Source organism: Choristoneura fumiferana, chromosome 7, assembly GCF_025370935.1.
Source record: "Choristoneura fumiferana chromosome 7, NRCan_CFum_1, whole genome shotgun sequence".
In the NCBI taxonomy this organism is placed as follows: Eukaryota; Metazoa; Arthropoda; class Insecta; order Lepidoptera; family Tortricidae; genus Choristoneura; species Choristoneura fumiferana.
The window spans coordinates 10,966,468-10,983,057 of record NC_133478.1 but is presented as its reverse complement, the minus strand read 5'-3'; the positions used below and the strand labels follow the sequence as shown (position 1 = coordinate 10,983,057).

Sequence of the window (16,590 nt, the reverse complement as noted above, 5' to 3'; positions counted from 1 at the left end):
TTATAAATTAAATTTATATAATTAAGGTATCTAAATAAACTACTTATACATTTATCTAGAAATAACATAAACTTAGAACTTATGTGGTATCACAGAATGAATAGATAATGAATAGATTAGCGTTATTTAATTACTTCCTATAAGTAAATATACCGCAATGAAGTCAGTTGCGTCCGTGACAGGCAGACAGAGCCCACGTCTCGGTCTCCGCCGGTGAATCGACCTTCGGCGCGCACAATGAACTTGACAATCACTTTAGTATTCCTCGTTCTAACAAGTACCGTTAGATCTCTGAATATTCTCGGCATATTTCCTTACCATGGAACAAGCCACTTCCTAGTGTTCCGCGTGTACTTACGGGAATTAGCCAACAGAGGACACAATGTCACAGTCATATCCCATTTCCCAGAAAAGAACCCACCAGCCAATTACCAGGACATCAGTTTGGCGGGAACCATCGAGGTCCTCAAAGACGATATGCCAGTTGAGAAGTCCTATACAAGCATAATTAATACTGCGCTATTCCTAACGTTCACTGGAAAAGAAAATTGTGAAGTGATGGTGAAAAATAAACAAGTGCAGGATTTAGTTCATTCTAAAGCTAAGTTCGATGTGGTGGTTGTTGAACAGTTTAACAGCGATTGTGCATTTGGTATAGCATACAAATTAAAGGCTCCCGTGGTTGGAATGATGTCCCACATACTAATGCCCTGGCATTATCAGCGGCTGGGTATTCCTTATAATACGGCCTATGTTCCATTCCACTTCCTTGAAGGCGGCACTAAGCCTTCGCTGTACCAACGAGTTGAAAGAGTTTTATTCGACGTGTATTTCAGAACACTGTACTACTTCGTTACGCAAAGAAGCGATCAGAATACCCTCGCTCGATATTTCGATGAAATTCCCCCCCTGGATCAACTGGCTGGCGAAATGAAATTTTTACTTGTGTATCATAACTTTATTTTGACTGGTTCAAGGTTGTTTCCTGCTAATGTAATAGAAGTCGGCGGTTATCATGTTTCGAAAGCAAAGCCTTTAAATGGTGTAAGTTTTAAATAGAATATATATGGTCGATGTCCATTTAAAGATTAGCTACCTAGCCTCTACCCGTGGCTGTCATTTGAATTGAAATTACGATATTTTGCAAAAAATCCCGTGCAAAATTCCAAAAATTACACCGTGGTCTTCATTAACGTTGCGTAAAAAATACTCTTGTGAAATTTCACGTCTCTAAATCTAGTGGTTGAGACTTCAATATTTCATCCTGAATCCATAAAAATAACGGGACTACTACGTGTTTGGTATTCCAGAGATCCAGCTATATTTGCATGCCAAATCTGATTCAAATCCATCCAGCCATTTTAGTGTGCAAGAGTACCTACCAAACACACGCACACACGCATGCACACATTCACCAAATTTCGAATTATTAGTAGAAAGTAAGATTGTAACGTTAAGCTATAAGTTACTAGATGTTGCCCGCGACTCCGTCTGCGTAGTATTCGTTTATCGCTATCCCGCGGGAACTATGCAATTTTCCGAGATAGAAACTATTCTATGTCCTTCCCCGGGACTCAAACAATCTGTGTACCGAATTTCATCTAATTCGGTTCAGCGGTTTAGACGTTATTGAGTATAACAAACATCCAAACATCTTCACAAACTTTCACATTTATAATATTAGTAGGATAGGATAGGATTAGATTTTTCCATAAGACTCGGCAGATGAGTTAAAATTGCGGGATTTCCAAAAATTTCATCCTGGATTTCATTGACGTCACATTTATAACAGTTGTGTCAAATTTCATGACTCACAACCCAGCGGTTGAGATTTTGTACCGATCCCGTGGGAACATCGGGATAAAATGCAACTTATGTGTTACTAGCTTTTGCCCGCGTAGAATTCGGTTATCGCGCGCTGTTCCCTCGGAACTGTCCATTTTTCCGGGATAAAAACTAGCCTATGTCACTCTCTGGCCCATAAACTATCTCTATGCTAAAAATCACGTCGATCCGTCGCTCCATTTCAACGTGAAAGACGGACAAACATACAAACACAGACACTTTCGCATTTATAATATTAGTATGGATTATCGATTTCCAGCTATTACATACCAAATTTAATCCAAATCCGTGCAGCTATTTTAGCCTGATGAAGTAACAAACACACACGTACATATGTCACTAACTTACTTACGCATTTATAATAACTATAAGTACTTAGTACCTAGGAATAAGTGAGGTAAGGATGTGTAATGTAACCGTCAAGTACCTACGCTATAAGCTATTGTGTTTAAATTGTGGTTTAAACAGTCTTTCTTTTTTCTACAGACACTAAAGAAATTTGTAGATGAAGCGAAGCATGGCGTGATATACATAAGTTTTGGATCAGTGATCAGCCCCTCCTCTTTGTCTCATGAGAGGGTAAAAGCCATTTTAGAAGTCGTGTCGGAACTACCTCAAAGGTTTATCTGGAAATGGAATAACAAGACTTTACTAAAAGCTCAAGATAAACTTTATACCGACAGTTGGTTGCCTCAGGTTGACATTTTAGGTAACTATAATACCTAATGTTTTATTAATGAACTATGCACTGTAGACAGAGGGAAGGATGACAAATTCTTTCTGGGATCCCGAGGCCTGTCTATCACACTTGAAATCACGATCGTTTTCACCGCTTCTTTCTGTCACACGGTATAAGACGAGGGTAGAAAAAGATGGTAAATGCGATCGCGAACGTCAGCACGTTATAACAATACGGCCTCTGATTGTCGCAAGAGAGTATGAAATAATTTAGTGAATATTATCCTTAAGTAACTGTTATGAGAAAACGCGGAATTCGAGACCTGTAAAAACAATATTGAGAGATTTGACTGTTTATCGTTTTCCATTTTTTAACCCCCGACGCAAAAAGATTGATTTTATAAGTTTGACCGCTATGTGTGTATGTCTGTGGCACCGTAGCTCTTAAATGGGTGAACCAACTTGAATTAGTTTTTTTTTTTATTGAAATCAGGGTTTCTAGCGATGGTTCTTAGACATGTTTTATCAAAATCGGTTCAGTCGTTTTTGAGATATTGAACTTTGAAGTGACAATGTCGGGGGTTTTCTAACTTTTTGTTGATTAGGTTATCTGGGATAAAAAATATCCTTGGTCCTTCCTAGAGTCTCAAAATATCTTCATACGGTTGGCTGACTATTTTAAGCGTGAAAGCGAAACAAACATTAACATTATATTTTTTTTCTTTTTACATTATAATTATATTAGTAAGGTTTATAGTATAGAATAGTAAGGATTACTTTTGGATTTGTTGGGTTGGTTTGTTCTAAAAAGTTTTTTTTTTCTACAGGTCATCCAAATACTTTGGCATTCTTTTCTCACGCTGGCATGGGCGGAACGACTGAGGCGATACATTTTGGTGTTCCAATAGTAGCAATGCCAGTGTTAGGTGACCAACCTGCCAACGGAGCCGCAATAGAAGAGAGTGGACTAGGAGTGCAGGTTCAAATAAGAGATTTAAATAAAGAAAATCTTCTGGCTGCTTTTAGAAAGGTTTTGGATGTCAAGTAAGAAGAAAAAGCTACTTTTTTATGATGTTTGAAGCTTTAGCAATTTTCCCTCATAATTATTAACACCTTATAGGTATTACTAACCGTCAAACCAGTCTGTCCACCTGGTTGGGAGGTACACCCGGGAATTAATCATGTCTTTTTGACCAACTTTAAAAATCCAGCCAAGAGCGTGTCGGACACGCCCAAGATAGGGTTCTGTAGCTGTTGAGAAGAAATCAAGTAATATTTTTCTAAGAATTTTGTATTTTGTGGGGAATCTTCCAAGTTTAGATATATTTTATACCTTGTAGTTTAGCCTATAGTAGTAGTATAGTTTAGCTGCTATTTGCTCTTAAACTACTAATAATTCTCAAGCAAACTTAGCCTTAGCAAGTTTGATATACTAACTAATTACCATCATGATTTTTTTCCAAAATTTACAAAACAATAGTCTAGTTTTTGCTCGATTTTAATGAAAAATTGCATTTTAAAGTTGAATATTACAAACAGCAAACAAATTACTAAACAATTATTGCAAACAGATTACTAAATCGAAAAATCGTCTTTATAACCTCGCAATGATTTTAAAATTGTCCATCCATTGTGCTAATAAACTTGAGATGATAATAGTAGATTATTGTCGTGGCCTGGAAGTAGGCAATTGCTGGGTAAGTATGAGTATTAAACGGACGAGCTTGCGAGTCCGTTTTACTAATACGAAGCCAGCAATTGCTATTCCAGCCGAGACTAATATAAAGCTTTTCTCAAAAATGGTGAATAATTCTGAAATAGAACAAACTTTTTCTCAAAATATACAATACAATACAATACAAAGACTCTTTATTGTACACCAGACATAGTAAGCGATACAGAAAACAAATTATTAAAATTAAAAGGTGAGCAATAGGCGGCCTTATCGCTTAAGAGCGATCTCTTCCAGGCAACCTTTTTTACAGAAAGAAGGAAGTTCTAGTATATTATAAAATTTAATTTTATTCCAATATTTTTCTTATGCTTTCCCGCCTTTTTTCATTAAAATAAACTGCAGGGTATTTTCCACCAAATCACCACAAGCTATTCATACCCAAGAAAAAGTCGGAGTTCCAACAAAATATCTGATACCGGCCATTAGACTTGGCTGTACTTATACGACTTGTGCCAACATTTACACGGCCTTTTTAATTAAAAAAAAAAGTGACTGATTGCAGGCGCGCTAATTCATTTTCGAGCTTAGCGCGCCTGCAATCTTTTAAACTTTTTAATTTTTCGCTGACCATAAACTATGCACTTCACCTTCTGATATGTAAAGAATAATGTCAATTTTTACCACTTTTACGGACATTTTTGATAAAATGACGTTTAACCTAGCGGTCAAATAGCTCGAATAGTTACCCCGTCACATACTAATGTTATTTAATCATGTTATCTACCTGTCCTGTCCGTCTATAAAACAAAAATAAAAAGATGGAGGTGAGCATAGTAGGTACCTAATTGTTTTAAGTTTTATTGATATGAACTTCCGCAAAGTAAAGCCAGATTCAATAAATTATTAAAAATATATATGTCCCTTAGCTACTTCTTATTGCTTCAGGTTTCGAGAGCGAGTGAAGCAAGTCTCAAAAGCTTGGCACGATCGTCCTATGCCCCCGCTCGACACAGCCATTTACTGGACGGAGTTCGCTGCTCGTCACACAAACTTCACATTCCGGACGGCAGCAGCTGATGTTCCATTATACCAACACTTTTATTTAGACGTTATTTGTGTGTTTTCTATCTTCGTCGTTATTTTAGTAGGAGCAATTAGATTATCTTTGAGAGTTTGTCGATCAAAGTCACCTGGTAAAGCAAGCGAAAAGAAGCAGAGCAAAAAATCTAAGCGTGCCTGATGCTTAGTATCTACTGAGTCTGTACTTAATAGCGGGTTTCCATGGAATAAACAAAACTTTTGTTTTATTTCTTTTTTTACCTAATTATAGTACCCAGCTGGGTAGCAACATAGCCAAGCGGATTAACTCGTTGAAGTGGCAATGAGCAGGTCGTATATAGCACGGGGAACAGATGTCCGTTGCGGACGAAAAGTTCTGGAACGAGACCAACGAGGTTGACAGATGACATGGTTAAAGGCGCAGGCTCACGTTGGATGCAGGCGGCTTCCAACGAAGCAACTGGAGGTCTATGGAGGAGCCCTATGTCCAACAGTCGATGTTCTATGGCTGATATGATGATGATGTCGTCGATTTTCCTATTCAGTGATTGTCTTTCACAGATATCCAAAATTTATATATCACATAAATGCAGACACTGAGTCACTCACCTAATTGGATTAGATATATTTAAGGTGAGGTTGAGTTTATTAATATTGTATGCAAATACATAACTAGAGTGTGCTTCAGTCTGATGCCCAATGATGCTAATGAGTTGATAGGTACCATTTTCCTTGTAATGTGTAGGATATTAGTTAATGAAATGTTGTGTTGATTATTTCCTCAGTCTCAAGCTTAAATTATTAGTCACAAGCCTTTACCCACAGCTTCGCTATTACGGTATCGTTTAGCGTATTAGTTTTTTATTTTTTTTATTCTTCTGGATGGCAAACGAGCAAGTGGGTTTCCTGATGGTAAGAGATCACCACTGCCCATAAACATCTGTAGCACCAGGGGTATTGCAGATGCGTTGCCAATCTAGAGGCCTAAGATGGGAAATCCTCAAGTGCCAGTAATTCACGGCTGTCTACTCTCCACGCCGAAAACAACAGTGCAAGCGCTTTGCTTCACGGCAAGATTATCAAACAAGATGGTGGAGAGTTAGGGGAAGTAATTAAACGCACATCAGAAAAAGTCCACAGTCCTTTTATCCAAAAAAAAAAACGAATTCACATCAAAATTACTGATTGCACAGAAAATACTCAACTCAAAATATTAAGTAATAAACTGCAAATTATATTCATGGCGTCCGCTATTTATCTTAAAGTAAAGCATTTTTATTGCACAGCTAATAATGACTAACGCACAACATATCTGTAACTCTTTTTTTTAAATATAGCTTCTATTTTAGCACATCATAATACACTCTGAGATCTTAAAAAACACCTCGGATTTTAGAAGCATTCTTCGGGTATTGACGATGACACGCGATCGTGATATGCGGTTCTGTTCTGTTATCAACTTGCAAAACTTTTCGAAAATTACCGTAATAATTATGTAAAGAATAACCATTAGTAGGTACAAAAATAAACCTTACTGTATATAATATTACGCTTATTTATCTTTTTCTAATTTTAATACAATTATGACTTTTTGTCATGCTACAATAAGAACAAAATCAGCGTTTTCGAATTTTTCCATCGTTTATTTAAATAGAGAACCCCCCTTAACACACTATTTTGTTTGAACATAATAGAGCTGATATACGGGTCTACTTCTCGGGTATGTCAAATATATTTTTTGGTCTGCTTCGTTTAATATTCTTTTAATGTACTTTTCAAAATCCTCGTTACTTCTATAACTCGGTCTTGAACCTCATTAAAATATTTACAATAGGTATTTGAAACTTTCGGCTTCTTTTTTTTTAAAATATATACATTTTATTATAAACAATTTCCCGTTATTGGTTATTTACAGAAATATCCTTTTTAAGTTGACCCTCTATAGAAATCAATTTTCTGAAAATAAACTAAATAAAATAAGTAAGTGGCGGTTTTAACTGCTCTATATGATTCAATGAAAGCACAACGAGTGCACTCTCCGCGTGATGGATTGCTACTAAGTCAAAAAGACAATCGTCATTTTCTACAACACGAATCCTTCCGATTTCCCCCGAAACCTAGAAGCGGAGGAAGAGCTCACGGAATGTAATTACCTATCAACTTATTTTCTGCATGTATATACTTTACAAAACCAGCACTAGTAGGGGCCAAATTATTTCCTAAATAAATAAGGTTCTGGCGCTTTGCCGGCCGCTGCCGCGGTGCGCTCTCGCTTTGCTCGCTCGGCTCGCGCGTTGTAGTCGCAATTGTACCTAACGCTCCTCGCTCCGCTCGTAGTCGTACCTAATTTTTCGGTGCCAAATTGACAGTAAAAGTTATTTTGCTATGATAATGAGTACCATCTACGCAAGCTTTAGTTAATTTGCTGTGAAGTCAGTATTTTTAACCGACTTCAAAAAAGGAGGAGGTTATCAATTCGGTTGTATTTTTTTAATGTTTGTTACCTCAGAACTCCGTCATTTATGAACCGATTTGAAATTTTTTTTGCGGTCGTCTACGAATGTCTTCAATTAGGTGCACCAAATCAGGATCTGATGATTGGATCTTAAGGACCTCGAGGGAACTTTTCAAATGTTGTATGGTCACCTATAGTAAATTGGATATAATTTAGTAGTAACTCGTGCATTTGCTCTTGAAATCATCATTTGGTAAGTGGAACTGATGATGAAGACAGTTGACCATCAGAGTTACTACTCAATAACAAGTATTTCACGGGTTGAATTTAATTACTTTGACACAGTTGCTATGCAATTTATGCTCTTCGTAACGCATATCGGTAAAACGGGTGGTGAAGCACCAGGACTCCTCAATAATGAACGTCTCTGCATCGGAAAAAGCAATATTTCGTAAAAGGTGACGAGCCGTTGATATTAACTATTGACACTAAAAAGAATGAAAAATAAAAATTTTATAACAAAAAATTAAACCGACTACAAAAACCATGAAAATAATTTTCTACCAGTCTGAAGTCGGTCGGTGCCCTCAGCACGAGCCAGCAGGCGTGATTGAAGCCCAATATAAAGTGCGTAGCGTGAGGTAGATGACTATAGGACTCCACTCCTGCTGGCTCGTGCTGAGGCACCGACCGACTTCAGACTGGTAGAAAATTATTTTCATGGTTTTTGTAGTCGTTCAATTTTTGTTATAAAATTTTATTGCTGTGCTGTCAGTATTTTTGATGTGGTTGTAGTTTGTGTTTTTGTATAGTTTGTGTCGATGTATATTTTCGAATTATCTGCAGTATTAGTTTTGCTACACATTTAGTTTTTTTTTGTATTGAAATAATTTAATTGATGTACAAAGGTATATAAATGATGAGAATAAATTGATAGGCAATTATTTATTTGATGTGCAATTAACAATTTTCATTAGTAAGTAAGTAGGTGCCTGTTTTTGTACGAGTACTTGGGTAGAAAAAAGCGATGCGTGACCATTGCCAAAACTTTACATTAGGCGATTCGCTATCGTTGAACTCACAACAGAGATCTACCTAGGTTAGTTACCTAGATACTAAATAAGTGGCTTTTGCCTAAAGTATGCGTTATTTTAAATAAGGGTCGCCTAGAATATTATTATTACCCTCCCCCCTCATCTTACCCCTAGAATTTTGGCGACTAGTAATTCATATTTTATTGATGTTAAGAAAGTTCCGCAAAGTAACGCCTGATTCAATAAATTATTTAAGAAAGTTGGTTTGCATTTGTAGAATCTAAAGTTCGATATTTTTAAATCTGCGAATATTTGTTTGTGGTTTTCTAGAATACCTGTAAGTAAAAAAAAGTATTTTTCTACTCTTATAGTATAATCTGTCAATTATATGGTCAAAAATTATACAATAATAACTAACGTTATAAGTCTGTTTTAAGTTCTATGCTCTATGGTGCAAATATTATAACATAGGTTATAGTATAACATAATAACCCATATACGTTATGCCAATCCAATTTTTAAGTGTAAGCAAACCGATTTCGACCCACTGGATCACAATTATCTATAATTCGTGTCAAAAAAATTCATCATTTGAAAAATCTTCTTCAAAATCTGACGTTATTTCTTGAACGAAATTCGTGTATAATCTGTAGTAGCATAGACTAGCGTAGAGATGGTGGCAAACTTGACATTATAACGATTAAATACTCGATTGAATAAGCGATTATTATTTAATTACCTTAAAATTAAAAAAAGTTACTGCTTTTATGATTGAATAAACAGTCTGGAATTAAATCAAGTATTTAAATCATAAAATGGACAAAAATACTTTGATCTATTCAATTAATAAATTAATCGATTTACTGAAGAGATTAATTATTTTACAATAGGTTCTAGGTTTTCACATCATTAATGTATATGGTCGGGTTAATGCATCTTTGTTAACCCCTTTGGTTAACCCTTTCTATAAATTGGATTGGCATAAACGGAACTGAGTAATATAATAGCATTCGAAAAAAGAATACTGAAATCGATTTTGATAATCAAGTTTCCTTAAATATGCGTGTCATGTGAAAAATGAGTACGAACTGCTGTAAGCCAATCACAATCAAGGTTTATTTTTTCAAGCGAAATTTCGTAATGAGGGCTATCGTTTTTTGTCTCACTAGATGGCGCACTGTTGCGTGAGGTTTTTAAGTATGGTTTGAAAGTCTGTTATTGCGGGCGTGGAAACAAATTAGATTAAAATCATATTGAATACACCTTAAACCGTACCATATAAATATCGAGCATGCCACAGTGTTGCATAGTCCCCGTTTTGTTCGGAAAAAAGGGAGGACAAAGGTTCCGAAAGACAAAACTGTCTCAAAACACAGACATTCATTACCCCGAACGCATATTTGCCATAATTAATTACAGATATTGCAAAATATCACAAAATTATTCTAATTCTAAATAAACCCGCGTAGCTCACCCAAAACTATGAGATTTGACATTTCGGAGACCTTACGCTACACTAGCGCCTCTAGCGGCGAATTCATTCGCGAATCATTCAGAACACGCTCAAATGGTACAAATTAAAAAAATAAAAATAAAGCGGGAAATTAATTAATATAAAGCTGATGCTGTTGTTATTGTTGGTATAAAGAAATTAAAATGAATTAAAATGAGTGATGATAATGAATATATAGATGGTATATAGATGTCTCAATCCAATTTAAAATTCTTTATAAAACAAATAGACTATTTTCTTCATAATTTAATAAACATAAAATCCTAATCTGCGGTGACTTCAATATTAATATAGCAACACTTCAAGCCCAAATTCTAAACTGTTTTTACAAACACTCCGAAAACATAATCTAGAGCCTACTATTATAGGACCGACCCGAACAACTCAGACTACTGCCACTACTATAGATAATATATTTACGGATATAAAAGATTATACTAATACGATGATAGTCCCGTGCTCATTTTCCGATCATGATGTACAGGTTATATCGTTAAATGTGCGTAATTTATCTAACAAAAGATCTAGGAAGACAGTTAAAAAGAGACTATACACAGAAGCAGCTAATAAAATATTCAGAAATGCTCTAAAATTAATTGATTGGTGGAACGTATTTGTGATTGTGACCATGAGCAACAAATAATAAGATTTATCATATCATTAACGAACTCATAAACATTTTCTATCCAGTTAGAAGTATACTGTTAAATACGACAACAATAAAAAATGGCTGACACGAGGCATTAAAAAGTCTTGTAGAAATAAAAGAAGAATGCTCTTGAATTTGAGACGTAAGCATGATGATAGATTGCACTCATATTACAAGTTATATCAAAACATACTTAAAAAAATACTTGTGACAGCAAAGATAATCTACTCAAGAACAAGAATTAATAACGCAAAATGTAAATCTAAAGCGGTTTGGAATCTGGTAAAAGAAAATACTGGAAAATTAAAACAGCACAAAGAAAGAAAATGGAAAATAAAAATAAATAATGACACTATAACTGACCCTAAGATTATAAGTGATATGTTCAATAACTTTTTTGTGAATATTGGAAACGATAATAAACAGCATTCAAGCATGGACTACAATTTATATCTCCAAAAGAAAAAAGTTGACAATGAAAAGTCAATGTTCTATCACCAATTTCAGAACCTGAGATTATTGCTATTATTAAAAATTTAAAAAATAGTAACGCGTGTGGACCTGACGATATAAATACAGCCATCCTAAAGAGTAATTTTGATATACTATGCATTCCTTTATGTCATATATTTAATGAGCATTAATCACAGCTGGTGTTTTTCCTGACATACTCAAACACGCTAAAGTAATACCCGTACACAAAAAGGGAAGTTTTATAGACATGAACAATCACAGACCAATCTCCTTAATATCCGTCATAGCCAAAGTCTTCGAGAAGTGTTTAGCAGTGAGAATAGAAAAGTACATGAATGAACGAAACTACATAACCGCTAATCAGTTTGGTTTTCGTAGACACAAGGACACGAGTTTGGCAATTACTGGGCTAGTTTCTGAGGTGATGAATAACCTTAATGATGGCATGAAATGTGCCGGTATCTTTTGTGACCTTAGTAAGGCGTTCGATTGTGTAGACCACAAAATATTATTACGCAAATTAGAATACTACGGTATACGGGGCTCTGTTCATTCGCTATTGTCTTCATATTTGAGTAATCGTCGTCAATATGTTGAACTTAAGCATAATGATGATAATGGAAATGAAACTATCACAAATTCAAGCGATAGCGTCATTAGATGTGGAGTTCCGCAGGGTTCTGTACTTGGTCCACTCTTATTTACTATTTTCATCAACGATCTACCAGAAAGTTTATCAGGAACTCCATACTTATATGCTGATGATACCAGTATAATATTCAAATCTCAGTCATACAATTCACTACAAGAGTTGACAAAACGTAATTGGAATAGTATGTGTAATTGGTTTGATGCAAATGGTTTAAAGTTAAATTATGATAAAAGCTTTTATGATGATTTCAGAAGAGCGGAGAGCTCTGGTGATGTTATCTTGGATTTACCAATAAATAAAACATATTCCACTCGGTTTCTGGGCATTGAGTTGGATACACACTTGAAGTGGCATAATCACATAGACTACATCTCCAAAAAACTCGCAAAAGCCTGTTACGCAATGAAAACTATGGCAAAAGTTGTTGATGTAAATACACTTAAAATGATTTATTTTTCATACGTAGAAAGCCTTATCAAATATGCTATTGAAGTGTGGGGAAATAGCACTAGTGTAAACAAAATACTACTTATACAAAAAAAGTGCATTAGAATTATAGAAAATGTTTTCCTACTACACACCGACATCAGATCTATTCACGAAGCACGGTATTAGTACTGTCATTGGATTGTACATTTACCAAATTGCCAGACATGTTATAAAAAAAAAAGCTCATACAAATTGGTTGGCCAAAGTCAAAGTTACTCGTTAAGACGAAATCATTATATTACACTACCACGGTCGAATTTTGTTTGTTCCGAAAAAGCATTAATTATATAGCAATTAAAGTATTTAACCACCTACCAGATAATATTAAGGGTCGAAGACCTGAGAGTATTCTCGAAGAAATTTAAAAGTTATTTGGCTACGAGACCCTTTAACAGTCTCGATGAGTATTTGGTAAATTATATGACTTATTATTGCTTTTGACATTGAATGAATATAATAATATATATCTATAATAAATCACCTCACTTTATTATACTTCGTCTATTCGCTGTTTGAAGTATCTATACGTTTGTTCAATCTCTCAGTGTTGTTAAAATAATTATGTATTACTTATCTTAAAATGTGAATATTATCAGTCTTTTGTGAAATGCTTAATTATCATGTATCAGGCTTAGTTTATTTTTCATTGTACACAATTTTGCATGATACTTGTATCTGTTGAAGCAAATAAAGAACTGAACTGAACTGAGATACCGTGTAGGTAAGTACTCCCGAAAACATTTTAACGATGGTGCAAATAGTCACTGCAAGTTAATGTCTATGTCTAAAGTAAAAAAAAAAACTGTATAACAAGATTTACAACAATCTCATGCAATGGAGAATCGACAAAAGTTTATATCTTTTCGGAAAATGTGTTGTTGGTGTATTTTCAAGAAGTAAGTAGCAAATTTAAGCCATCAACATTGTGGGCTGAGTACCTACTGCTGAGTTATGCCACGCTGGCGTGGAGTGTTTTGATACTTATAGAATCGTATCGCAGAGTGGGCCGCGCCGGTTCTACTGCGGATATCATTTCTGATTTTATCCCGCAGAGAAATCCTAAAAAACTAATTATTTTAAAAAGTCGCTGAACTAATGTTATCAGTTTGACGAGTATGATCTATGTCTTAATTATTTGCTCATACTACAGGCCACACCGGTATATACATCCATACTATTATACTATTTTATTATATATAATATTAATGCGATATATGCGATATATCCTACTAATATTATAAATGTGAGTTTGTGAGTGAGTATATTTGTTACTTCTTTACGCTGAAACGGGCTCACGGATTTGGATGAAATTTGGCGAAAAGTTAGTTTATAACCTGGATTAAAACAAAGAATACTTTTATCCCGATATTCTCACGGATAAAGATAAAATCTCGAAATAACAACCGCTGCGCTTAGAGTCCATGAAATTTGGTATGTAGGTAGTTGAACGTCTGGAATAACACATAGGCGACTTTTTGACCCGATAGGTATTACCAAGGGATACCTAGGGATAAATCTTGAAATAACAACCACTGGGCTTAGAGCCATGAATTTGATATGTAGGTAGCTGGACCTCTGGAATAACACATAGGCTATTTTTTACTCCGATATTCCCACGGGATAGGGATAAAGTCTTGAAATATAACCGCTGAAATAGGGATGAAAGTTTATATGGAAGATCATCATTGTCGAAGATAAATAATGGATGGTTCTTTATGTAAGTTGGCATTTGAGCTGAGCACTAATAGAATAAATAGATATTTGTTCAAGCGTTTTGAAAAATTTACCTGCGAGGAAATAAATAGGGGTTGAAGGTTTATATGGAACGTCGTCATGTCACAGATAAATCGATGAATCCTATGAAACTCGGCATTTAGGCATATAGGATAATTGTTCGAGCGTTTTTTATTCTGTCACAGGATCAAATAGGGGATGAAAGTTTATATAGAAGGTCGTCATTTTTCGAAGATAAATCGATGAATCTTTGTGTTTAGGTATTCGATAAGAACTAAAAAAAAACCGGTTAAATTCGACTCGAACTCGCGCATCAAGGGTCCCGTACAAATTTATAGATATTAATGAATATCCAGTCAGACCCTTCTAAGCTTATAAGCAAAATGTACACAATGTGGGGTCATTTTAGATGGCTTATTGACATAGACAGTCAGACATAAAAAAATATGATTTTCAGAATTATCTTATTTATTGTGTTATAAAAGCTACCTTTATGCTAAACTCCAAGCCGGAAGTACCCTCCCTATAACTTTTTCTGTTAAGGCAATTGTATGGAAACACGTTTTTAACTGACGAAAGCTTTCGATTTCCTTGCTTAGAAGAGTGATTTTTTCACAGCTTTCGGGGCTATTGACCTGATTTTAGGGTTTTAATTTCAACTCGACACCGATACTCCACGCGTTTACGAGATAAAGGGTCTTGATCTTGACAGACAGACGGACGCACGGACAGCAAAGTGATCCTATAAGGGTTCCATTTTTTTTTCTTTTGAGGTACGGAACCCTAAAAAACATTTACTCCGGCGCTTTTCAAATTTCGACCTATTTGAAAATATGGGGATGAAAGTTCGTAAGGAATTCCAAAACAAATTTACTATAAGTATTTATCGGAAGTATGTGTAGCTATGCTAGTAAAAATGCCGCATTAATTATAACCTACCCTCCTAACTTACAAAAGGACGTAAGATGTCAAAGTTTCACCATAAAGAATTATTCCTATTGTGTTGGCAGGGTTAGAATACACGTATTGCTAAAATGTGGCTACCCGCAAAATATGTATGTTTTACAAAGAATGGAAGAATAAAAATATTATGTTTATAGCATGTATTAAAGTATTATTATTTTCAGTAAACCGTAGAAGTTTCTATGTGCTATTGCTGGCAGAATAGGTATCCTAAATCAATTAAATATTTCCCAAAGTTACTATTCCACGCGGACGAAGTCGCGGGCAAAAGCTAGTTTCCTATAAAATAATTGATTAGTTGATATTATTCTATGTTAAAGAGCTATTAATGTAAAAAAACTTATATTTTAACGAGGCTTTAGTTGAAATCTACAGTTTAGTTGAAAACCACTTTGACGACTATAATGACATGTTTTTTGCAGTTACACGCTTCCGATGCTGATGTCACCACAGCGGATCATAGTTCACAACTCTACCCTTACATTACTTGCAAATTTTTGTACAATCAATGTTTACGTAGGCACGTAAACATTGGACGAAGAAACATAATATTTATCAACTAAACAGATATCTTCGTCATTATCAGGAGTTACTAAAATAGTTAATGAGGTTATCATCTTCAACGCTCGTGACAATTCAACAAGTTTCAAAGTCAAAGTCAAAGTCAAAATATCTTTATTCAATTTAGGCCATAACAAGCACTTATGAATGTCAAAAAAAAATCTACCACCGTTCGGAAAAACCTCTGCTGAGAGAATCCGCAAGAAACTCAACGAGGTATATATTTTTTTTAAAACAGTTTTACAATATTATTAATGATATGTATACATCACAAGTATTTATACACTTTATTTTTAACACAGTAGGTTCGCTATTTGAAGTATTTCGTTTTGTGTGCCAAAAATTCACCACAATTTGTTATTCCTATAGGGGCGGCGCACATTGTGTGCTTTTCTACTAAACACTGAGTAAAAAAAATAAAAACCCATTTTTAGTTTAGATATTATTTGAAAGCAAGCTGTGGCCTAATGGTTTGACCTATGGCCTCTCAAGCAGAGGATCGTGGGTTCGCTCCTGGGTCTGGCACTTATGAGTTTTTCGAAATTTAGTGTTAAAATACATTTGAAAATTTACCATGAGCCTTACAGTAAAGGAAAACATCAAAGAAAACCTGCACACATTTGCGAAAAAATCCATGTGTGTGTGAAGTTGCCGATCCGATAGAGCCCGTGCGGGTACTACGGCTCAATCCCTCTCGTCTGAGAGGAGCCTGTGCCCTGCAGTAGGACGTATATAGCTTATAATAGGCCGAGATGAGGATGATTATTAAAATTTTTTATCATTAGACAGCAAACGTTTTTCTTAATTTA

At 35.1% G+C, this 16,590-nt stretch overlaps 1 protein-coding gene across 1 annotated transcript; it reads left to right on the top strand.

The window, feature by feature from the left end:
* The first annotated feature begins 167 nt into the window (after window positions 1-167).
* Window positions 168-5,505, top strand: LOC141429706 (UDP-glucosyltransferase 2-like). Its single transcript, XM_074090155.1, has 4 exons — window positions 168-1,044; window positions 2,332-2,554; window positions 3,351-3,567; window positions 5,144-5,505. Exons 1-4 carry the CDS (start codon window positions 238-240, stop codon window positions 5,436-5,438), a joined length of 1,542 nt encoding a protein of 513 aa, XP_073946256.1. The 5' UTR covers window positions 168-237; the 3' UTR covers window positions 5,439-5,505.
* The last annotated feature ends 11,085 nt before the right edge of the window (window positions 5,506-16,590 follow it).